The 24,176-nt window shown below is 46.6% G+C and overlaps 1 protein-coding gene across 1 annotated transcript in view; it reads right to left on the bottom strand.

Moving 5' to 3' along the window:
* Positions 1–24,176, bottom strand: part of LOC107389521 (ras-associated and pleckstrin homology domains-containing protein 1) — a 79,397-nt gene that overhangs the window by 42,484 nt on the left and 12,737 nt on the right. Inside the window, exons 2-4 of the mRNA XM_054746533.2 lie at positions 5,361–5,492; positions 5,165–5,270; positions 3,671–3,801 (exon numbers count right to left, since the gene is read on the bottom strand). Coding sequence (XP_054602508.1) covers positions 3,671–3,801; positions 5,165–5,270; positions 5,361–5,492 — 369 coding nt within the window. The remainder of the gene's footprint in view (positions 1–3,670; positions 3,802–5,164; positions 5,271–5,360; positions 5,493–24,176) is intronic.

Raw genomic sequence — 24,176 nt, 5'->3', positions numbered from 1 at the left:
AGGGACTGTTTATTAAAAAAAAGCAAGCGGTGGTCGAGATAACCAACGCAATAACGTTGGATGTGAAATCATAAAGATGATTAACTGCACAGATTATATGCAAAATGTGTTCAATAAAAATAGTTTATTTTGACTGCAATATTTTATCTTTCTAGTGTTTTTTTCTTAACTGCTTTCTTTTGACAAGGATACTTTGCGGGGGGTTGTGCATTTACCTACCTGTGACTGGACATGGAAAAACTGGTTCTGCACATGAAGGTAAAATGGGCTATTTAAGGCCAATCTAGTGCAGCAATTATTTTCCATAGAAATAATCTGGGTAATCACGGCCTTGAGAAAAAAAACGTCAAATACCGTAAAACCGATTTAATTTTAAAAAATACCATGATATACCGCCCAGGCCTAAATTGGCGTTTCCAAGTACAATGGTTACAAAATACTGAGTTTGTTAAATTTGTGGAAAGTAAAATTGATGCTTATTTTGAAATAAATACAGACCAAACTAATGCATGTGTAAGGTAGGAAGCTTTTAAAGCATACACCGGGGGAAACAATTAGCTATGTAGGTACCAAAAATAAAACACAAACTGTTGAAATCAAGAAGTTAGAGAAACAGATAAAATCTTTAGAAACTGAATTGAATCAAAAGGAGGATGTTACAAAACATAAATGGTTAATCCTTTTAAGAACGGAATATAATAAATTAACAACGGATAAAGCAGCAAAAAGCCTGTTGTGGCTCAAACAGTCTTTTTATGATCAGGGCGAAAAAGCAAGTAAATTACTAGCGTGGACAATAAAAAAATTCAATCTGAAAGAGCAATTATTAGCATGACCACACAAACAGGTGAACTTACTACAGATCCTAAAGAAATCAACAGTACATTTAAAGAGTATTATCAATCGTTATATAAGTCAGAATGTCCCTCTAACTCTGCTTATAGAGATGCGTTTTTAGACTAACTTAATTTTCAAACACTCTTGGATGATGCAAAAATGAAGCTAGATGATGATATTACAACAGAGGATCTATCTCAGGCCATCAATAGTATTAATTCAGGTAAAGCTCCAGGCCCGGATGGCCTACCAATTGAATTTTATAAAACTTTTCAAAAACAGCTATCAACACCACTTCTGACCATGTATAATGAGTCCTTCTGTAAAGATAAATTGCCACCAACCTTAAGACTTGCCACGATAACACTCATTTTGAAATCAGGGAAGATATCCACGAAATGTTCCTCATTTAGGCCCATCAGTCTCATGGGATGTGATAAAAAAAATCTTATGCAAGATTCTTGCTAGAAGACTAGATCCATTTATTGCAGGCTTAGTGCATAGTGATCAAAACGGTTTTGTACAAGGCCGCTAAGGGTTCCACAACATTAGAAGGATCCTCAATATTATTCATGAAAAAGGTGACACTAGGGACGCGGCACTCTTATCTCTAGACACAACACAAGCATTTGATTGAATAGAGTGGCCATACTTATTCAATGTATTACCAAGGTTCGGATTTGGAAAACAATATCTTAAATGGATTAAACTGTTGTACTCAAAGCCTACTACCCAAATCCGAACAAATTATATTCTGTCTGATTATATTTCACTAGAAAGACCGACCCGTCAAGGATGCCCTTTATCTCCACTGTTGTTTATACTAGCAACAGAACCTCTTGCCATGTCAATAAGAATCCAGACAGACATCTCAGGGATTACTATTGGGGACAATGAACATAGAATATCATTATATGCGGATGATGTGATTCTCTTTCTGTCAAATTTGTCTGTCAGTATTCCAGCTTTATTAAAATTAATTGACAAGTTTGGACAGTTCTCTGGATATAATATTAACAACTCAAAATCCACTATACTTTTCTTAAATAAAGATGAACGTGCTAATCCAACAGTAAAAACACAGTTTTCAAATGCAGAAGAGGGATTTACATATCTTGGGATTATGATCACACCCCAGATCAATACAGTAGTTAAGGCTAACTATGACCCCCTGATGAAAAAAACTATAGAAGCGCTGGATAACTGGACAGCAATGCCCATATCATTGATTGGTCAGATTAACATACTTAAAATGAACATCTGACCAAAGTTTATATACTTGTTTCAATCATTGCCCCTCCCATTATCGAGGTTATTCTTTAAAGAAATCAATACTATATTCAGTGGATTCATCTGGAATAATAGAAAATCCAGACTGAGGCCGAAGTACCTTCCATATGAGAGAGGGGGTTTACAGTTGCCTAATCTACAATGGCACTATTGGTCTGCTCAGTTGCGTTCTGCCATGTTTTATTTTGCGTTTCAATCCCCTCCAGCATGGATATCTATTGAGCAGGAGTCAGTACCTAAGCTGCCATTGAACCTGTGTATATATTCAGCGGACCCAAAGACTCTAAAGAAAAACACAACGAACCATTTCCTTAAAAATACAATTGACATTTCGTTCAAGGCACACCAGCACATCTGTGACACACCCGTGATCTCTCAATTCTCTCTTGTCTGGGGCAACACGCAGTTTGCCCCGGGCAGGGCAGATGGTGGTTTTAAAATCTGGGCTGTTAGAGGAGTGCAAAAAGTGGGGGATTTATACAACCAAGGCAACTTATTACTGTTTACTGATCTATGTTTAAAATACTCACTTCCCAAAACACAGTTTTTTAAATACCTGCAATTAAAACACTTTATTTCTCCAAACCACACTTGTATAGAAAATGAACCACCTTCATCATGCCTGGAAAACATTGTGCTTAAACATTTACATGGTAGACGGCAAATCTCCATATTGTACGCAGCGTTACTGTCACATGACAAAGAATCCAGCAATGATAAACTGTCAGCATGGAGATCGGATATACCAGATAATATTAATGAATCTGAGTGGATCACAGCTTGCTTAAGAGCTCAGACACAGACTATTAACACAAGGAATAAACTATTGCAATACAAGTGGCTAATGAGGACATATATCACACCGGAAATGCTGAATCGGTGGTCCCCTGACATTCCAGACACATGTGTGAAGTGTATGATTGAGAAAGGTAATTTGTTTCATTGTATGTGGGAGTGTCCTAAACTAATGTCCTTTTGGAACACGATTGTATGTACCCTATCTAGAATTGTAGGTATTCAGGTTCCTCGTCAAGCAAAACTCTGTGTTTTGGGTATATACCCGGAGAATTTTTGTGCCACCTCTAAACTAAAGACTTTGATCGACTTTGGCCTCCTGCAAGCCAGAAGGACAATTGCTCTTGCTTGGAAAAACACAGAGATATCCTCTATACCAATATGGATTAAAGAGATGGCACACTGTGTTAAATTGGAAAGACTCACTTATATAATGAGAGGCAAAGAACGAGAATTTGAAGAAATGTGGGCGCCCCTGATTGATTTTCTTAAGCAATAGGATAGACTGCTGATTTGTTTAACCCTTAGGTGTGGCTTGTAGTATTTTTATTCAATTTTTATATTTATTTTATACTATTATTATTATTTTCTTTCGATGGTCACTTTATGTGGCAGATGTCTTTATATTGTTATGTTCTATAATTAGAAAATGAAAAACACAGTGGAAAAAAAGTGCGTGTGTGTGTGTGTGTGTGTGTGTGTGTGTGTGTGTGTGTGTGTGCGTGCGTGTGTGTGTGTGTGTGTGTACCTTGGAGTCAGTTGGTCCTAATTGAGTCATGCTGCTAGAATTAGTGCTGATGGTGCTGAGCTCCTGCTCAATGGAGGACAAATCAGCCATCAACGAATCCAGGTCCACATTCTCTCCCTGATTCAGAGCCTCTGCACACACACACACACACACACACACACACACACACACACACACACACACACACACACACACACACACACACACACACGCACACGCACACACACACACACAGAGATATAGAGAGAGGGAGAGAGAGCTCAGACAAGACATATGTAGTTGTCTCCAGGGGCAAACTGGAACAAAAATTGGCCCACAACATGCACCAAGTGAGAGAATAGAACAGAATTGAATAGAACAGAAAATACTTTATTGTACATCAGTGGGGACGTTTTGGTGTCAGCAGCACATCGGATTCACAACAAAAGCAAAAAAGAAGAAAATGCTGTCCATTAAACAAAAACAACCGTGCAAGAAATACTTGGAAGGCTCAATGAAGTTCCTATTTTAAAAGATAAAAGAGGACACCGCATAAAAGACTAACAGATTATTATATGGAGAGAGGGTAATCTGTGGATCCTGAGGAAGGTGGAATGAAAAGGAGAGCAGAACAAGGAGAGGGAGGTGATGAAGGTCCCACCAAACCTAAACAGGTGAGTTTAAAGGAGACCACTGAGTCCACTGATCTCAGGCTCAGGGGGAGAGAGGTCCAGAGTCTGGGGGTCACAGCAGCAAATGATCTGTCACCTTTGGTCTTTAGCCTGGTGTTGCACAACCAGTAGGCTTTGATCACTGGACCTCAGGGACCTGCTGGGGGTGTAGGGACTAAGAAGATCACCAATGTAAGATGGTGCTTGTCCATGTAAGGCCCTATAGACCAGAACCAGGATCTTGAAATGAGCCCTGAAGTTGACTGGCAGCCAGTGAAGCTGGAGGAGAAGTGGGGTGATGTGGGTGTATTTGGAGGACTTGGTCAGAAGCCGAGCACAGGCATTCTGAACCACCTGTAGACGGTTCAGGGAGGTTCTGCTCAGACACGTGAAAAGAGAGTTACTGTAGTCTAAGTGTGAGGAGATGAAGGTGTGGAGAACAGTCTCAAGTTCAGAGCGGGACAGAATGGGACTCAGCTTAGCAACGTTCCTGAGAAGGAAGAGCGAACAAGAGAACTGACATGAGAATCCAGGGTGACAGCTGGGTCAAAGGTCACGCCAAGATTCCTGACGGAAGGTTTGGTGTGAGAAGCAAGCTGACCAAGAGAGTCTCTGACTTTGGGAACCAGCTTGTCTGGGGCACAGATGAGGATCTCAGTCTTAACTTCATTCAGCTGAAGAAAGCTCCCCGCCATCCAGGTAACCATGGCCTGGATGACAGAGAACCTTCACCAGCATACTCCCATTTTGAAACAAAACCTTAGAATTCCAGTCTATGGATATTAAATGTCCTGTGTACATGTTAAAGGTGTGTAACATAAACGCCATAATATGTGTTTCTAACCATTAATATTGTAGATGGAGAACCTGTAGAAGTTGGCCATGTTGGTCTCTCTTCTGAGGGGGGCTCGATTCTGTTGAGGGCATTCTGTGCGACCATCGTCCAGACTCTAGAAAGAACAAAAATGCTTTTATAGTGCTGTAATTAGTTCATACGGTAACGTTGGTCCTCAAGAAACGCATTTGATCTAGTGCTGCACCTGAGTGAGTTTGTTGAGCTCTCCCAGCCAAGCTCCAAACATCTTATCCAGGTCCTGGTCCTCCTTATCACTGTCTTCCTCCGCAACTTCCTCGCCCCTTACCTCCACCTCGTCGTCTGACAGCTGATCCATCTGAAGAAAGAAGAGATAGGGAGAAAAATACAAGTAGTAAAAATCAATCTCTACCTCTAGGCTTTATCCAACGACACTTTGCAGCGTGACTCGCGGGTTTGGTTCGGTCTGGCTGCCTTTTCCAACTGCACAGTTCAATATTTTCCCTCTTTCCCTTTAAGTCCCTGCTTCTTTGTGGATCCTAGGCTAGCATGCTTATCCGGGCCAGCACAAGTACTGTCAGCTACTGCCTGGCCACAGGGCGAAATCACTGGTTGTTCCTGAGCTGTCTGGCAGCAGCCTCGCTGCCTGCAGCCATTTCCTGGTTCAGAGTTTAACTGAAAGCCATAAAACTGAGAAAATTCAACATCACCACCATTGTTGTGCTAAGTTTTGTTGCTGTGTAGCATACACACCTCACACTGTCTAATGATCCCCTTATGCTATTTTTGTCTCAAATAAAGATCGAGATTTTTAATTATAATGACCCAAACATATACATTTTCTTTCTTTATTAAAAAATTACCAAACTATTTACTAATGTCTCTCCCCTCCTGACTGCTTTAGACTAGTATTGATGGTTATTTATTCAAGATCCAGGGGCTTCATTTATAAAGCTTGCACAAAACGCAGGGTTCCCACTCTTTTCTTGAAATTATTTTCCAGGACTTTTCCAGGACAATTTCAAGACTTTTTCAGTGTACAAGTCAAGTTATCATAACTACGGTTTGCCGATATCCCGATATATTTAGAAACAGATATGATATTGTACCTACCTACACCATAAATTTGACAATATAGTTGTGGAAAGATTTTTGTCTTTCACAATCCCACCTACTTTCTTCTACTTACAATTCAACACAACTAAAACAGAAGTTATTCTCTACTTTAGTTCATACCATAGGTGTGACATTGTGGCATCATCAAGTCATCTCCATGTCATATTTTTGTTCTGCTCAGCAACTGAACCAGGTTAATTCACTGTGCTGACTGAAATCGTCGTCGTCTTCCTCCGCTTATCCAGGTCTGGGTCGCAGAGGCAGCATCCCAACTAGGGAGCTCCAGACCGTCCTCTCCCCGGCCACCTCCACCAGGACCCCAAGGCATTCCCGGACCAGATTGGAGATGCAACCTCTCCAACGTGTCCTGGGTCGACCCGGGGGCCTCCTGCCGGCAGGACATGCCCGAAACACCTCCCCAGGGAGGCGTCCAGGAGGCATCCTGACCAGATGCCCAAACCAACTCAACTGACTCCTTTCGATCCGGAGGAGCAGCGGTTCTACTCAGAGTCCCTCCCAAATGTCCAAGCTCCTCACCCTATCTCTAAGGCTGAGGCCGGCCACCCTACAGAGGAAACTCATTTCGGCCACTTCATTACCCAAAGCTCATGACCATAGGTGAGGATTGGGACATAGATCGACCGGTAAATCGAGAGCCTGGCTTTCTGGCTCAGCTCCCTCTTCACCACGACAGATCGGCTCAACGTCCGCAGCACTGCAGTCGCCGAACCAATCCGCCTGTCGATCTCCCGATCCCTCCTACCCTCACTTGTGAACAAGACCCTGAGATACTTAAACTCCTCCACTTGAGGTAGGTCCTCTCTCCCGACCCGGAGTTGGCAAGCCACCCTTTTCCGGTCGAGAACCATGGTCTCAGATTTGGAGGTGCTGATCCTCATCCCAGCCGCTTCACACTCGGCCGCGAACCTACCCAGCAAGAGCTGAAGGTCAGAGCTGGATGAAGCTAGGAGGACCACATCATCTGCAAAAAGCAGAGACGAGATTCTCCTGCCACCAAACTCGACACACTCCACACCACGGCTGCGCCTAGAAATTCTGTCCATAAAGGTAATGAACAGAACCGGTGACAAAGGGCAGCCCTGGCGGAGTCCAACCCTCACCGGGAACAGGTCCGACTTACTAACAGCTATGCGGACCTAACTCACGCTGCTCCTTAACAGAAAGCCACCCACCCCATACTCCTGGAGCGTCCCCCACAGAGTGCCCCTGGGGACACGGTCATAAGCCTTCTCCAAATCCACAAAACAAGTGGATTGGTTGGGCAAACTCCCATGCCCCCTCCATCACCCTTGCAAGGGTATAGACTTGGTCTGCAGTTCCACGGCCAGGACGAAAACCACATTGCTCCTCCTCAATCTGAGATTCAACTATCGATCGAACCCTCCTCTCCAGTATTTTTCCAGGGAGGCTGAGGAGTGTGATCCCCCTATAGTTGGAACACACCCTCTGGTCACCCTTCTAAAAGATGGGGACCACCACCCCGGTCTTCCACTCCACAGGAACTGCTCCTGATGACCATGCAATGTTGCAGAGACGTGTCAACCACGACAGCCCTACAACATCCATAGCCTTGAGATACCCAGGACGAATCTCATCCACCCCTGGGGCTCTGCCGCTGTGTAGTTGTTTGACTACCTCAGCATCTTCTGCCCCCGAGATTGGACAGTCCATCCCCAGGTCTCCTGGCTCTGGTTCCTCCTCGGAATGCGCATAGGTGGGATTGAGGAGCTCCTCAAAGTATTCCTTCCACCGTCCGACGATAGCCCCAGTTGACGTCGGCAGCTCCCCATCCCCACTGTAAACAGTGTGAGTGAGTTGCTGCCTTCCTCTCCTGAGGCGCCGGACAGTTTGCCAGAACCTCTTTGAAGCCGATCGATAGTTTTTCTCCATGGCCTCACCAAACTCCTCCCAGGCCCGAGATTTTGCCTTGGCAACTGCCACTGCTGCACCCCGCTTGGATATCCGGTACCTGTCTGCTGCCTCTGGAGACCCACAGACCAGCCACGCCTTGTAGGCCTCCTTCTTCAGCCTGACGGCTCCCTGAACCTCTTGTGTCCACCAGCGGGTGCAGGGGTTGCCACCACGACTGGCACCGGTCACCTTGCGACCACAGCTAGCAACAGCCGCCTCAACAATCGCAGAGTGGAACAAAGCCCGCTCGGGGTCAATGTCCCCCACTACTCTCGGGACGCGGTCAAAGCTCTGCCGGAGGTGGGAGTTGAAGACCGTCTTGACAGGTTCTTCTGCCAGGCGTTCCCAGCAGACCATCACTATGCATTTGGGTCTGCCAGGTCTACGCAGCATCTTCCCCTGCCATCTGTTTCAACTAACCACCAGGTGGTGATCAGTTGACAGCTCTGCTCCTCTCTTCACTCGGGTGTCCAAAACATACGGCCGTAGGTCAGATGATAAGACTACAAAGTCTATCATCGACCTGCAACCTAGGCTATCCTGGTACCAAGTGTACTGATGGGCATCCTTATGTTCAAACATGGTGTTCGTTATGGCTAAACTGCGGCTTGCACAGAAGTCCAATAATGAAACACCACTCGAGTTCAGATCAGGCGGGGCGTTCCTCCCAATCAAACCCCTCCAGGTCATGCTGTCATTGCCCACGTGAGCATTGAAGTCCCCCAGCAGGACAATGGGGTCCCCTGATGGAGCACTATCTTGCACTCATCCCAGGGACTCCAAAAAGGGTGGGTACTCTGAACTCATATTTAGCCCATAAGCGCAAACTACAGTCAGGACCCGTTCCCCGACCCGAAGGCACAGGGAAGCTACCCTCTCGTCCACCGGGGTAAACCCCAACACACAGGCAGAGAGTCTTGGGGCTAGCAAAAAGCCAGTTTTGAAAAGTTTTGAATTTGCACCGTCTTCCTGACATCACTCACTCCTGCCTATAAAGAACACAAAGACATATTTAGAAAGATTGTTACAGTTTATATTGACTGTTTATTCAATAAATTAGGCCTGCTTTTCAAACCTTAGCTCTTTTATATCTTTCATATTCTATGTATTATACTTACTGTACACACCACATTACACTTTACTGCTTATTTCACATAGTTGGATGTTAAACTGCATTTTGTTGTTCCAGTATTGGTCATTTTAGGTTAGTCCAGTCATCCAGAAACAAGATTCAGGGTAGATGACTAGGCTAATATCTTCCGCTAACACCACAGACATATTGGACCTGAAAAATATTTTTTTTCTACCTCAGAGATAAGTACTTCTAGTTGTTTGCTACCTTTTTAGTCTGGACCAGGGGCGTAGCACCAAATTCTGGGCCCTAGGTACAAGTCTTCTAGGTGGGCCCCCATGCTCAATTACTTAATATCTCTCTTACACATTTTTTTGTCATGCTATAAGACAAGATAATAAATATGATCTTAGTTTAACCTCTATATTGAGCAAATACAAATGCCAGCATAATAAAAGTGAAATGCCCAGACTTGACATATAATTATTTTTATTTGCCAACAATGTGTTCAAACAAAAATCCTGGAATTTATTTTCCAGTAAATGCCCACTGACGGGTCTTCATGTTAGCAAAATCACTTATGAGATCTTTAAAGTCCAATTCTTTGGCTAATTGGCTTTCAATAGAAAGAAGAGCTAGGCTGTTCAGTCTATCCTGGGACATTGTTGATCTCAAATAATTTTTCACCAGTTTCAGTTTGCTAAAAGCCCGTTCACCCCCAGCAACAGTCACAGGTAGTGTGCAAAATATCCTCAGTCCAATACAAACTTCTCCAAAAATGCTCTGTAATTGCATCCTGTAGATGGCATTAAGCAGCTCAAGAGGAGACTGAATGTGTGGAAATGTGGCACCATATATTGTTCTCAGGTGTAGCACCTCATTCTCAAATTCAGCTGTGAGATCCTTGTAATATTTTCTCATCAGTGCCTGGCATGATATCTTCATCTGCTCTTCAGTCATGTCTGTCATGGTTCATGATGTTAAGCTTTGCTGATACTGATAAATATTGATATATTAAATACATATGACATGAAATAAACCAAGTTCTCTCTGTGAATGTAATGTACTCTAAATTTTATAATCCCTGCATTATCAGCCAAATTATAAGATTGTCCGTTTTCAAGATCAAATATAAAGAAATGTAAAATAGGCTTAAAATATCTAACCAAGTCAATAACAATCCTCTAACACCAGTGTCATCATGATATACGAAAAACAGTGGCAGCTTCACATTCCTGAGATTACCACGAATCCATCGATACCAAGTTTGTCCTGGTCCATGACTGGGAAGGAGCTGAAATATCCACACAGAGTGAACCTGTTTTTACTGCGATGTCCGCTAATTAATTGGCGGCGGCCGCCCGCGATAATAATTCTGATTAATATATATATATTAATTAATTAGTGTTATCACTGATAATACTAGTTAATTAATATTTGATCTTGATGGTGAAACTAAAGGTGTTTAACACTGAACACCTAACATGAATGCAGCTTCTGAGAGCTAGCTAATATCAGCTAAAACTGTGTTCTGCTGCTGCTCACCTTCTTTCTTGAAAAACCTAGTCAATACTTGCTTCTGTTCAATTAACTTTCTCTCCTTCTTTTCTTTTCTTTTCTGGAAGCCAGATTTCCCTTTCTTGGGAAAAGACATGACTGACTCTCCTGCCTCCAGCTCTGTCTGTCGGCATCTGCGATGTCTCATAGCTGTACATGCGGCCGTGCAGCCCTGGCTGCTGGTGTGGACTAAACCACTTTGCACATTTTTAAGGGGTGATAGATGCCTCAGAGATTATTCAGTTATTATTTTTAAGGCAAAATTCTGTTTCTTAACCTCTTTATCCAGGAAGTTTATTAAGACATTAAGTAAGTTGGGGGGAAAAAACAACAACAATAAAACATTTTTATTCAAAGCTGTCTCAGGGCCCCTCCCTGCAGTGGGCCCTGGGTAAACGGTACCCTTTCCCCCCCCAATCCGACGCCCCTGGTCTGGACCGTACGTAGCATTACTATGATAAATATATAGTTACCACTTAAAATCATTCTAGTTATTAATTTAGCCGTGTTGAATTCAATTTAATTACGTTAACAACTTTGTTCAAATGACCATGCCAGTCTTCAGTTCTCACTGCCTACTGGCTGCGGTTTGTGTAGCTAGCTAAAAACAGTATGAACAGCTGAGGCTCTGTCCTCTGAGCACATACTTAGTATTTTGATAGAATCAAATTCATGACATTTTTATCATTCACATATTTTTGTTTCTGCTGTCGGACGATAGAACTAGTATGAATTACTGAGTGGAGCGCGGGTCCGGTAGACTACCTGCTATCCATTGCTATCCCGAAGCTCTCGTCATGTTCGCTCGTCTCAACGCATGAGTGAAAAAAACAAAAGCTCTCCGCTGCTCCTTTGTCACTCAACAGAGAGAAGGAGAAAAACTTCTCGTTCTATTTCGTCTAGTCTTAGCCCTTAAGCTAGCTGCTATTGGAAGGATGATCTCCGCATCAGCCAATCATGAAGAGCTTAAATGTACGCCCACCAATAGTGGGCCCCCTCGTGGTATATAACCGCAGTGACCCCACTGCTCACCTCCTTTTTCTCTTCATGCCAAGCTTGAGAGCTTTATTAAAGAGCAAATATTATCTCAAAAGAGCAAATTATCCGAAGACGACTTACCAGCCATGTCCAGCGACACCAGACCCTGCCCGACCTGCCAGACGGGCTCCATTTCCAGCGGCGACCTGCACGCTAAGTGTGAGGTCTGTCTCGGGGCTCACCACGCTGGCCTGGCCTTGACCCCGCAGGCCTCGTGCCCGTTCTGTGCCGCTCTGCCCGTGGCGGATAAGATTCGCCGGGTCGAGTACTTCACTCCCGCCGCCGACGAAGAATTTCCGGTGGCTGACTCCTACCCGCTGGACAAGGCTTTGGTTTTCTTCGACGCCGGTCAGGAGCCGGCTGGCTTCAACCGGCTGGATGACGTCACTGACAGCGAAAACTACGATGAGGCGGCGTCCCTCCTAGACATAACGGAGGTCGACGAGCTTCGCTCAGCGGGTCCTTCTGCCCCAGTGGCTTCTCGCTCCTCCCTGCCAGCAGTAAGAGCACTGCTCCAGGAGCTGCCCGCCATCATTTCTGCGTCAGCAGCCCGCAAGGGGCTAGCTGTGCCAGAACCGGCCCTGCCTGAAGCGGATGATTTGGCGGGAATTTTCGGGGCAACTCAGACACGCTGTCCAGACCCTGTCTGGCCGCGCTTCCCCGCTGCTATGAGCTGCTGGTCTGCCGCCTTCTCCGAGCCTGCCAAGCTCAAGGCGCCAGTCTCCACATATGCGCCCATCACCAAGGTCGAGGGGTTTTCCGACCAAGGCTGGCCGTCCGTTCCTCCACTAGAGCCGGATTTGGCCTCGCTGTTCGGCGCCAAGAACCACCTCGCTGGCCCGCGAGCTGTTCCCGCTTCAAAACATGACCAGCTGCTGACGCGGCTCACCGACCGCGCACATCAGTGTGCCTTTCAGACCGGCACTGCAGGGAATAACATCGCCCTTCTTGCCTTCGGCGTCTCCAAGATGATGGAGGAGCTGGAAGCTCCCGAGGAGTCGAAAGCCGTCATAACTAAGACTGCTGATGCCATCCTCAATCTGTGTGCTGCTGTGCTCACCGGTTCTGCTCGCATCGCTGCCTGGCAGACCCTCATCCAGCGAGCGATCTGGCTGAAGGCCCTGCCCTCCATTCCGGAACATCTGCAAAGGGAGATGCTGGATGGCCCCATCACCACCGATGTTCTGTTTGGTCCCCATCTTAGGGGCGTCATTGAGAGGGCTCAGAAGACGGCCGAACTATCGGCTACGGTGCGAGACCTGGTCCACCCTCGGTCAGCCTCGCACTCCGGCCGTTCAGCCAGAGGATGGGACGAACGGCGCGGAAGCTTCAGACGTCCAGCTGCACCGCCCGCTCCACGGAGCCGGCCTCCCGCTTCGGCTCCACATCAGCGGGACCAGCGAGATGGAGGACAACGGTTCCGGCGGGGCCAGCAGACGCCGTCTTGGCAGTCCCAGGTGCAGGAGCCTCGCCGAAAGCAGCCACGGAAGTGACTCTTTGGGGGGAATGTGTGTGTTACTGATTGTTCTGATGTTGTTGGTTTTGAAATAAAACCCAAAAAACGTCACTCAAAGAGCTCAATCCTACAGTCCTCCGCAGAATCCTCTGCCGAGTTTTCACACATGTTCCCCACACCAAGCACTGCTGCACGCACACATGTTCCTGCAGGTAGTCATAATACACGGCCAGCCGTAAGGGTGCGCTCCATTTGCGCTCTGGCCCCAGCATCCGGCCAGGCCCAACTCGTCCCGCTCTCCCCACGCCGTTGGGTGGGGCGGGATGTCATGTCGCTGTCTCGACCACGCGCGGCTCCATCCGCTAGAACTCTGTCGCCCCCGTGCACAGGCCCGGCTCCCACTCGTCCTTCACTCTCGGACTCCACGCTCCGCGGTGTGGACCAGCCTGTTCCAGCTGTTTCGCACTTGCCCTTTCGAGCGCAGCCCTCCATGGGTCGCCCCCAGTTCTCTGGTACGGGCGACGGCGGTAAGGGCGCATGCACAACCCTCAGACGTTGTTCACGTGACCGCGCACACGCGTCCACTGTCGGAACGCGCGCACGAGTGGCGCCGCCTTTGCATCATGAGCAAATGGATTTCGGACACCATTCATTGCGGTCACACACTTCATTTTCAGGCCACTCCACCTCCCTTCAACGGGATCGTGGAGACGACGTTCACATCGCAAGTACAGTCTCAGGCGCTAGAGCTGGAGCTGCGGGAACTTCTGTCCAAAGACGCTATTTCCCGAGTCCCTCGTGGACAAGAACTCTCGGGTTTCTACTCCCGCTACTTCGTAGTACCGAAGAAGTCGGGAGGAATGAGGCCGATTCTCGACCTGTCCCTGTTCAACTGCTCCATAGCAGTAATGCATTTCCGCATGTTAACGATGAGACAAGTCCTGGAATATGTGCGCCCCGGGGATTGGTTCACGTCAATCGACCTGAAAGACGCATACTTCCACATACCAGTAGTTCCAAACCACCGGAAGTTTCTGCGTTTTTCGTTCAAGGGAGTTCAATATCAGTTCAATCGCCTCCCTTTCGGCTACTCGCTAGCCCCGCGCACTTTCTCCAAATGTCTGGAGACCGCGCTGCAGCCACTGCGCACGGAGGGAATGAGGGTCTTATTTTACCTGGACGATCTTCTCCTGTGCGCTCGGTCCGAGGACGAGGCGTCACAGCAAACCAGGAGGTTGACAGAGCATCTGTCAACCCTAGGGTTTTCTATAAACTGGGAAAAGAGCTCCATCCTTCCATCCCAGTCGATTGTGTATCTCGGGGTGGAGTTGGACGCCTCCCTAATGAGAGCACGTTTGTCGCCTGCAAGAGCGGCAGATCTCTCCACGGTGATCCCCGTGTTCAACCCCGCAAGATCGTGAGAGCCCGGTTAGTCATGAAACTCCTGGGCATGATGTCCGCAGCCCATTCAGTAGTGCCGCTAGGTTTGCTGCGCACGAGGCGCTTGCAACGCTGGTTCGTCCGCCTCCGGGTACACCCAATACGTCAGAAGAGACGTATGTTGAGGATTCCCCCTTCAGTGGGCGGGGACCTCGCTCACTGGGGGAACCCCTGCATCCTCTCACGCGGGGTTCCCATCGGACGTCCTGCGTCACACGTATCTGTGTTTACGGATGCGTCACTGTCGGGGTGGGGGGGCACGTGCTTGTCCCACACGGTGGCAGATCGCTGGCCCTCCCACACGCACGAGCACATAAATGTGTTGGAGCTTATGACAGTGAGGAATGTGATCAGACACTTCGCTGCCCTTCTCGAGGGCCGTCATGTCGAAGTTCACACAGACAACCGGGTAGCGGCAGCCTACATAAATCGCCAAGGGGGAGTTCGATCCCTCCCACTGTTGCGTGTCGCCACAGATTTACTGTGTTGGACACATGTCCACCTGCTGTCCATCAGAGCCATCTACATTCCGGGGGTACTGAATGTAGCGGCAGACATCCTGTCGAGAGGGGGACCCCGCGACTCCGACCGGAGTCTACATCCTGCACTGATATCACAGATCTGGATCAGGTTCGGGGAACCGTCTGTGGATCTGTTAGCGGCTCGCGAAAACGCTCAGTGTCGCCTGTGGTTTTCCCTGAGTCCCCGGGACGGACCCCCGCTCGGGGCGGACGCCTTCTCACACCAGCCCTGGCCTCGAACGCTCCTTTACGCGTTTCCACCAGTCCCTCTGATTCCCCGTCTCCTGGACCGAATTCGGTCGGAACAGCTCTCGGTGATTCTGGTGGCTCCCAGGCGCGTGTCCGCGTCATGGTTTCCGGACCTGCAAGCGCTAGTGTCCGGCTCCCCGTGGAGGCTCCCGTGGAGGGCGGACGCCCTTCTCCAGGCGGATGGGATAATCAAACATCCTCCGGAAATAGGCCAACGGCTGTGGGTCTGGCCGCTGAGCGGTCACGCTTAGAGGCTTCTGGGCTGCCGCATGATGTGGTGGCCACGATTCAGAGTGCGCGGGCGCCCTCTACCGTTGCCTCTTACGCTGCTAAATGGGCAGCTTTCCAGAACTGGTGCGCAGAACGGAATGTTCAAGCGCTCTCCTGCCAGCTGGCGGATGTTCTATCGTTTTTGCAGATACTGATGGACAGGGGCCTCGCATTCAGCACTGTTAAGACATATGCTGCAGCTATCTCATCATGTCATCAGGGTTTTGGAGATAGATCTGTTTTCAATCATCCCCTCACAAAACGTTTTCTAAAAGGTGTCAGAAGGAACAGACCTGTGTCCCGCCCACTTTTTCCCCAATGGGATCTAACGGTGGTTCTGCACGGCTTATCTGAAGCTCCATTTGAACCCTTGGACCAGGTCTCACTCAAGTTCCTGTCGCTTAAAACTGCATTGCTGCTGGCGCTAGCATCAGTTAAGAGAGTGAGTGACCTAACCGCCCTCTCAGTGGCTCCCGCATGCCTCAGGATCCGGGAGGATGGCGGGTCTGCTGTTTTATGCCCCAACCCAGCCTTTGTGCCCAAAAGCATTAATGCTTCCTTCAAATCCAGGTCAATTTCATTGGCTGGACTTTTTCCTCCTCCCCATAATTCTGAGGAGGAGGCGGCTTCTCACCTTCTCTGCCCGGTGCGCGCGCTTGCACGATATGTGTCACGCACTTCAGGGATTTGTCGCTCACAAAACCTGTTTGTGCACTACAGGGAGTCTTCCCTTGGTCAGGCGCTGTCGGCCCAGCGTCTTTCACGCTGGCTGTGTGACGCCATTTCCCTCGCTTACACATCATCAGGGCGGGATCCCCCTGAGGCACTCAGGGCTCACTCGGCCAGAGGGATTTCCTCTTCGATGGCGCTCCTCAGTGGTGTGCCAATGGAAGACATTTGTCAGGCTGCTTCATGGGCTTCACCCTGTTCCTTTACTCGTTATTATTTACGAGATGTGTCTTCAGGTTCCATCACTCGTTCAGTGCTTGGACCCCAGCAGGCTAAATGAATGCTTATGGCACCTCATTGGCCTTGCTGAGATGGATTTTATCCTCTTGTGGATGATGTTTTTTAGTGGGGGCCCCTCTCTTATCGTGCCTGCCTCAGTCTTTAGGCCTGGTCTGAGGCTGAACGTCCCCCACTAGAGGAGATTTGATTGGGTGTGTCCATTGGTTGTGTTAACCAGTGGGGCGTAAACCCATCCAGCTGCGCTTTATTCCAATAGCAGCTAGCTTAAGGGCTAAGACTAGACGAAATAGAACGTTGGTTACGTATTGTAACCCCAGATTCTATGAGTCTAGTCGCAGCCCTTAAGCCACTGGCCCCACTGGTTATGATGGGAATAAGAGCCATTGGAGGTGAGCAGTGGGGTCACTGCGGTTATATACCACGAGGGGGCCCACTATTGGTGGGCGTACATTTAAGCTCTTCATGATTGGCTGATGCGGAGATCATCCTTCCAATAGCAGCTAGCTTAAGGGCTGCGACTAGACTCATAGAATCTGGCGTTACAATACATAACCAACGCTCTATAAACTGCGATAAAGCAATACTCGTGAACCGAGTCGCTACTTTTGGCCCTTCTTTAGAGAAATAAATCTAGGGGTGAAAAATCTGTAAATCTAGCCAAAAAGACAGTTGGAAAAACAGAAGTGGAACTGGAACTGAAGGGGAATATGCAATCTGATTGGTTGGAAGCGTCATGTGGGGCACTGTGCCAGCTAGATGCAGAAATGAAAGGAGAAGCGCTACAGCCCAATATTGCCCAAAATGTTTAATCCGTTTGTTTATCCACAAGGATGGAAAATTATTTTCCAGGACAACTCAAAAATTTCCAGGACATTTTGCAATTCCCCCAATTTTCCATGTGTTTTCCATGACTGGAAAATTGGACTATCATTTTCCAGGTTTTCCAGGTTTTCCAGGACGCGTGGGAACCCAGAAAACGGGGTCGGAAAACTGCGTAAGCAACTTTCCACGCAAACTTTGGGATTTATGAAAGAAAACTTAGCGGAAAAATGTGCGCAACTTTAAGTTGACTAAGGACCTGGCTTACGCACATGTTGGGCATGGAGAGCACCTGCAATGCTGCTGCTGAGAAGGATAACATTATGAAATCCTGCAGCGTTATCACTTGTACTGCTTTGTTTTCACACAGAACAACACCCCCCGCACGCACACACACACACACACACACACACACACACACACACACACACACACACACAGCCTGAAGCGCAGGATACGAAATGCACAATATCAGCAGGGGGGACAGATTGAGACAGAACGTCATGCGTCTGTGACAGCAGGGTTTCCCTTACATAGGCGTAGCCGTGGCGACTCGCCACGGCTAAAATCCCACCGCCACGCCTACAAGATCGCAAGTTCTTTAGTTTTTGTTGGAGCTGTTTCCAGAAGAAGCAGCGGGAACTATATGTCCCCCCCCCCCCCAATTGATCATGCGTCCTGGCTACTTGGACAAGGGAGATCCCCGTTTGGGTGACTGGTTAGCGCGCGCGACTTTCACCCGGGAGTCTGGAGATTAAATCCCGATTGGACCATTTTTTTATATCCACCACAGATCTCTCTGAATAACTCAGCAATGACGGCTTTAGCAACGCTGTGCCACTCCCTGGATTTTCTCTTATTTGTTTTGCAAAAGCACTTCCTTTCATTTCTCCACCTCACCCAAAAGTACCTCAATTTCTGCTTGTGAAATAGCGCTTCCTTGATCTGCCTTGATCTACGATCGCCATGTCATTGGCGGAGCGCTGCAACAGCCGGCTTATGTATATGCATGAGATCCACAAGGCACTTTGCATTGACTATTTATGGCAGTAAGTGGGCGTGGTGAAGGCGGGATGTGACTAAAAAGCAGCTGAGAACATTTCTAGATAGTTTTTGAGTTATGAAGCGGAGATTGCATGCAGCTGTGCGTACTCCATGTTTGATAGATCACAAACCTGCTTGGCGTAAGTATATTTTTTTAGCTGAGCTTAAGTACGGTTTTAGTAAGGATTCTACACCGTGTTTGATAAATGAGACCCCTGGTTGGTCTTTGGCTTTAACTCTTTGTATGGAGCTACCCCAACATATTTTGTCTCATTGCTGACCTGTTTTGTCCCTGCAAGATCATTATGTTCGGGTCAGAGTGATCAAATGGTGGTTCCGCAGTCAAAGCATAAGTCCAGGGGTAATTGTGTCTTTTCGGTTCTGGATCCTCAGCTTTAGAACCAACTGGCACTAGAAATAAAACAGTCCAATTAGCTGCCCATTTTAAAAGCTAGGCTAAAGATTCATCTTAGGTCTAGTTCTTAGCTTTTGTACTCATGTTTTATTGTTCTGATCATTTTTGTTTATGGCTTTTTAATATTTTACTGCATTTGGCCTAAAATTAAAATCTCTGATTTTATTTTTTTTAAATTAGATTTACAATTTTTTGCTGATTCTCTCTTCCCCTCAGTTATTAAGAATAGCAATAAGTACAAATGGAAGGCATCTTAAAGCCAATTTTGTTTTTTATTTAATCACAAGCAAGACAAATGTAACCCTCATTTCTGAGATGAATAAGGAATGAATGACACCTTCTTGGAATAAAAGTGCCACGCTCCACGTCCGTCGCAGCAAACTCAAACCAGTTCCAAACAACGGATGATTTAATTCCTTTTTTAGGAACAAACTTCCCACTCTCACCGGTGCCCATGGAGACGCTTGCTGTTGCTGTTTCGTAAGCGTGCTGTGATGTTGTCGCGACTGTGAAACTAATGCTACGGAAGCTCTGGGGGGCCAAAAAGGCGCTATTACATATAAATTTGATTTACTTTTTTTTTTTATCGCCAGCAACAAAAATTTGAATTAATTAATTAAATCGATTTATCGCTCAGGCCTACTGCTCTGTAAATGACAGTTCTTTTAGTGCATTAGCTCTTGGCAATTGGAGAGTAAAGCCTGATTTATGCTTCTCCATCTGCGTCAGTGCAGAGACACGCAACGCCATTATCCGTCCTTGCGTAGGGCTCCGACAGACACGCAAGTACGTACGGAGTCGAGCCCACTTTTTTAAACATTTGTCGAACGAGACGGATTATGCAAGCTTGTGATTGGTCAGGACGCCGCTTTTGTTTACAGCGCCGCCATTGCAAAGAGAGCCGAGGATAACTAGCGGCAGACACGGAGAAGCTTGAAGAATATCTCGCGAAAAAACTCTAAAAATATGAACGTTTCATCCTCCCGTGACTGGAGGAGTGAAAAGATGCGCAGCAAGCATTTTATTTGTGGACAGAAATGACAGGAAACGTGGGTTTAGAGGTGGGGAGCGCATGAAGCGGTGGGAGAATGAGAGACAAATATGTCCGTGTTAAAAGTCTCTTATATACACAAAAAACACAATATAAACACACGATCTTGGACCGATACATGACAGGATACCACAGAACAGCGCTACACCCTCTGTGGTCCTGCCGGGCAATTGCTTTGCAACACTCCCCAGGAGACGGAGAAGTAAAAGAGCAAAACGCTTCCGTCAATCCGTGCGTGTCTGTCCCTTGCGGAGCTGACGGAGAAGCATAAACCAGGCTTAACGGTAACATGGGAGGCTTTTCTCTAAGGCAAGTCACATACAGGTCGGTAGCAGCTCTGTGAACAAGCTAAAAGCTTTATGAAAAGTCCAAATTTTCTGCAAGGACAGAACCAGGTTACAAGCTAGTCTGTCTACCTTTATGACAGACTAGGATGCATCCAGTTAACAATGGCTCTAAAAGGACAACTGAGAAGTAGCCTAGCATCTCTGTTCTGAGCTTTCTGAAGTTTATCAAAGTCCTTTGGGGCAGCACTGGACCAAACAGCTGGACAGTGATCCAGATAACACAAAACCATAGACTGTATAACAAGTTTTCTGGTTTCTGTCAACATAATGAGCATTGTGCCTAATTTCAGAAATGCTCCTACTCATTTTATTCACAATGTTGTCAATATGCGTTGTCCATGACAATGTTTGATCTAATGTTATGCCAAGCAGTTTAGTCTCATTTACTTGTTCAATCCGTTGACTCTCCAAAGAAACGTCTAACTTCTGACTTGCTCTCACAAAATTCCTGGAGCCCAATAGCATACACTTGTATGGATCTTGTTCTGGCAAGATCCGGCTCAAATTAACCCCTGGGAGCATGTCAATCTAAAATCGAGATAAAGGAGATTTTGAAATGTGACCAAGCATCCTCAACAGTAGAAATGAGGTTAATTCTATACCACTGTTCTTTTGATAAGTCACGTAAAAAGGCCTGCTCATTGAAGTTTTTTTTTAGTATTTGTTTACTGATAATTAGGGGAGGTTGTTTAATGTTTGTACCATTGTGGACACAAGCAGTAATACAATGGTCGCTAAGGCTTTGGCTGAAAACTGCAGATGAGTATTTTGTTGGTCTGTGGGTGATAAACAAAGGAAAACAACAAACAACAACAGAAAGAAAAAAACAACCAAAGCAAAGAACCAGAAACCCAGAAAGACAAGAACCAAAACCAGTGAGAACCCTACCATACGTCAAAGGCATAACAGAAAAAATAAGAGCAACAATGAAAAACACAACATAAACACACCAACAAAGCCATACACAACAGTTACAAACAGACTAGTACACCCAAAAGACAAGATACCAGCTGGACTTAAATGTGGAGTCATTTACAAAATCCCATGCAAACTCTGCAACAAAACATACATAGGAGAAACCGGACGCCAACTCAACACACGAACAATAGAACATAGAAAGGAGTGTGAGAAAGAAACAAGTCGAAAACACACAAGAGCAACAAAAGAAGAAGCAGAAAGCACAATAAAGAAGTCAGCCGTAACAGATCACTGCACAAGAGAAAACCATATAATGGACTGGGACAACACAAGGATCATAAACACCGAACAACAGAAATACAAAAGATGGATTAAAGAAGCCATAGAGATAAGGAGACGTGGATGTGGGACCATGAACAGAGACGATGGAGTTTACTCGTTGGATCGTGCATGGGACTGCATCATCGGAGAGGGGAGAGCAGCAAGCAGAGGGCGACAACGTCTTCCGCTGCCCTCGGATAAACGGAGTAGGAAGTAGAATGAAACTAGCGTCAGCTCTGAGGATGTATACAGCCAGTAAACGAAACTGTCAGTAAGGTAAATAAAATCCTTTTCTGATCTCAACTAGAGAAAAGCTGTTTATATTCTTGACGTGGGTTTCACTATGGACATTTTGTTGAAGATCAAATAATTCATTAACCCCAAGAAATTGTTCTGCAGATTTGTCATCAGCATAGTCAACATGAATATTAAAGTCACCAGTTATGAGAAGATCTGCAAAGTCTGTTGTGAACAGAAAGAAGCTCAGTGAAGTTTTCTAGGAAAAGAGTGCATGAGCCTGGAGGCCTGTACATTACTAACACCAATTATCTTCTTTTTACACAGTTAAGTAATTAGATGTTTCTTTACCTTCGGCCGACATGTTTCGGCAGGAACTTCTGCCTTCATCAGAGACGCTAACTGTTCGTGGCGTTACTTCCGTTTATGTGCGGGCAGCAAAGGACGATGTTGCCCTCTCCTGCCGCATCCTTCACGCTGATAACACAGGGCTGTACAGTGCGACATACACTCACCTAAAGGATTATTAGGAACACCACACTAATACGGTGTTTGACCCCCTTCCTGCTTCAGAACTGCCTTAATTCTATGTGGCGTTGATTCAACAAGGTGCTGAAAGCATCTTTAGAAATGTTGGCCCATGTTGATAGGACAGCATCTTGTAGTTGATGGAGATGTGTGGGATGCACATCCAGGGCACGAAGCTCCCGTTCCACCACATCCCAAAGATGCTCTATCGGGTTGCGATCTGGGTACTGTGGGGCCCGTTGTAGTACAGTGAAATCATTGTCATGTTCAAGAAACCAATTAGAAATGATTGGAGCTTTATTATATGGTGCATTGTCCTGCGGGAAGTAGCCATCAGAGGATGGGTACATGGTGGCCATGAAGGGATGGACATGGTCAGAAACAATGCTCAGGTAGCCCGTGGCATTTAAACCATGCCCAGTTGGCACTAAGGGGCCTAAAGTGTATCAAGAAAACATCCCCCACACCATTACACCACCACCACCAGCCTGCACAGTGGTTAACAAGGCAAGATGGATCCATGTACTCATTCTGTTTACTGACTCTACCATTTGAATGTCTCAACAGAAATGGAGACTCATCAGACCAGGAAACATTTTTCCAGTCTTCAACTGTCTTATTTTGGTGAGCTGGTACAAATTGTAGCCTCTTTTTCCTATTTGTAGTGGAGATGAGTGGTACCCAGTGGGGTCTTCTGCTGTTGTAGCCCATCCGCCTCAAGGTTGTCGTGTTGTGGCTTTACAAATGCTTTGCTGCATTCCGCGATTGTAACGAGTGGTTATTTCAATCAATCAATCAATTAATCAATCAAAGCTTTATTTATAAAGCGCCTTTCGCAACCCTTTTATGGGCCATTCCCATCTGTACCGGGTCGGCCCGGGCTGGGTAGCCCCAGTCGGCCCCAGCCTGGCCCGGTTGATTCCACACATCCTTGCCTTAAGCCCATGTGGGCTGATTCTACCCACCAATCAGAGGCTTGCTCTAATGGAAGGTGTGAATTTGCTGTCAGCAGTGGGTGTGTTGGCCCTGGTCGGCCTGAAGCAGACCCCCTCAAGAAGAGGGCTGAGAATGAGCCTTGGTTGGCCCGGAAAAATACCAGGCCACCCAGATATGTAAACAACCTACGCTACCCGGCCCGGGCCGACCCGGTACAGATGGGAATGGCCCATTAGTGAGCCCAAGGCGCTGGACACAGTACATGAGAAATGTAAATCACAATGAATAAGTAGATAATAAATGCAAATAAAATTGTGCAAATAGGATTAAAACATTGAAGTAGAAAAAAATAGATAAAACAAGGGATAAAGTGACCAATAAAAACTGGGAATAAAATCAACATAAAAGACAGCTGACCTCAAACATGTTCACGGAACGCCAAGCGGAAAAAGAGAGGTTTCAGGAGACTGTTAAAAACCGGCAGAGATGGGGACAGCCTAACTCAGGGTGGCAACTAGTTCCAGAGTGATGGAGCTAGGACTGAGAAAGCCCCGTCCCCACGAGTCCAATTTCCGTTTCAGTCAATGTTGCCCTTCTATCAGCTTGAATCAGTCGGCTCATTCTCCTCTGACCTCTAGCATCAACAAGGCATATCCGCCCACAGGACTGCTGCATACTGGATGTTTTTCCCTTTTCACACCATTCTTTGTAAACCCTAGAAATGGCTGTGGGTGAAAATCCCAGTAACAGAGCAGATTGTGAAATACTCAGACCGGCCCGTCTGGCACCATCAACCATGCCACGCT

Source organism: Nothobranchius furzeri, chromosome 14, assembly GCF_043380555.1.
Source record: "Nothobranchius furzeri strain GRZ-AD chromosome 14, NfurGRZ-RIMD1, whole genome shotgun sequence".
NCBI lineage: Eukaryota > Metazoa > Chordata > Actinopteri > Cyprinodontiformes > Nothobranchiidae > Nothobranchius > Nothobranchius furzeri.
This window is presented reverse-complemented; position numbering and strand designations above follow the sequence as displayed.